The sequence below is a fragment of the Fusarium odoratissimum genome (assembly GCF_000260195.1).
Source record: "Fusarium odoratissimum NRRL 54006 unplaced genomic scaffold supercont1.340, whole genome shotgun sequence".
NCBI lineage: Eukaryota > Fungi > Ascomycota > Sordariomycetes > Hypocreales > Nectriaceae > Fusarium > Fusarium odoratissimum.
In genome coordinates, this window is record NW_022159026.1 from 1 (window position 1) to 1,461 (window position 1,461).

The 1,461-nt window shown below is 48.1% G+C and overlaps 1 protein-coding gene across 1 annotated transcript; it reads left to right on the forward strand.

Moving 5' to 3' along the window:
• Window positions 1–220: 220 nt before the first annotated feature.
• On the forward strand, window positions 221–1,417 carry FOIG_16932 (uncharacterized protein; the record flags this gene model as incomplete). The annotated part of the gene is made up of 1 exon (XM_031218412.1): window positions 221–1,417. One exon carries the CDS (start codon window positions 221–223, stop codon window positions 1,415–1,417), a length of 1,197 nt encoding a protein of 398 aa, XP_031051874.1.
• Window positions 1,418–1,461: the final 44 nt, after the last annotated feature.

The following is a 1,461-nucleotide window of genomic DNA, read 5'->3' on the forward strand; positions in this document are numbered from 1 at the left end:
ACTTGACTTGGTAATAGACCGTTGTGAAGAAACGGTTCGCTGTACTAGTCACAATCTTCTTTGCTGGCTACTCAGTTCAAGGCTCCAGAGCCGCCGAGAGGTCGCTTTCAACCTTGTGGCAGAGAAGAATAGCGAGATTAGATACAGAAGGACTCAGAAGCAATTCTTGGCTTTTATCCTGCGGACCGACCGAATGCCGGAAGACTGTCGACGAGGCGTGATGGATGTGAAGATAAAGCCCGAAATCTCCACACAGCTAGATCGTATTTGGGAGCACAAAGCTTGGAAGTATCTTGACGCGTCAAAGGGAACTTGGCCAGTCATGGAAGGACAGAGAGCCCCCCTGGTTGGAACACGCTGCGATCCTATGGACAGCCAATCCACTAAGATCCCTCTCAACACACGGACTTCTCAGGGATTAGATAGGAAAGAAAGTAACGAGGACGATGAGATAGACGATGAGAACGTTGAAGCCTGGGAACTTGAGGACGATGATGACGACGAAGACGCCGAGAGCGATTATAATGATTCTGGACATTTTGACGATATTGAGGGGACCACAGCTGGAACCCATCAAGATATATTCTCAGGGGTATCAGGGGGCTCTGCTGCATCTGCATTTGCACAATTTCTTGAACTCTTGTTCCAACTATGTATCATGCTCAGTACTGAACCTTTTCTCAATGGGCAACCGAGTTCTACGCTGCTTATATACTTCAGCGGTATACTTGGACTTTCCGCTGATTGCCAGAGATTCCGGCTCGCTCGACAGTATTGTACAAAACTCTCAGCGATGATATACGTACAGCGCATCTTATTCCTGGAGCAAGCTCTACCTTTGCGTGGATATCAATCCATAGGCATTCCTCAACGGCAGGATGCCAGGGCTCTCGAGTGTCTCGACAAAATCCGAGCCAAGTATATGGTTCTAGGCTCGCAATATCCTTTGGCGGAGCTGATCAGCCTACGAGATTTCGGACGTAATGTTGCACGTAACGAACCACCCTCTATGCTTTTCCACTGGAGCAACGATGGTGAGACAGTGTCTCATGCGAGTGTCCAAGTAACAATGAACGAGTTCCGCAAACTGCCAGACTATTTTATTACACAGGCGGAAGCACTATGCGATCGATTGATGTTTGGGATCCAGCCAAGCATTGACTTATCAGGAGTCAAAGACAATATGTCTATTTCTACAAGTGGTCATAGCTTCATCAAGTACCCTGAGAACGGTCTAGAGTCAGCCTACTTGGAATTACTAGTCCGTGCTTATACCGCAGGCAGAACCGGATTAGCCCAAAACGGCGTTTGGAGGTGGCATGCTGTTACAGAATATCTGAAACTGGTTAGCAAGATGGAAGAACAGCTTGCCGGTGGCCTTTATACTGCATGTGGCCAGACACCACGAATCATGTAGCTTCTCAGCCTTGAGATTGAGAACGGTCCGAATGCAAGCTGTGG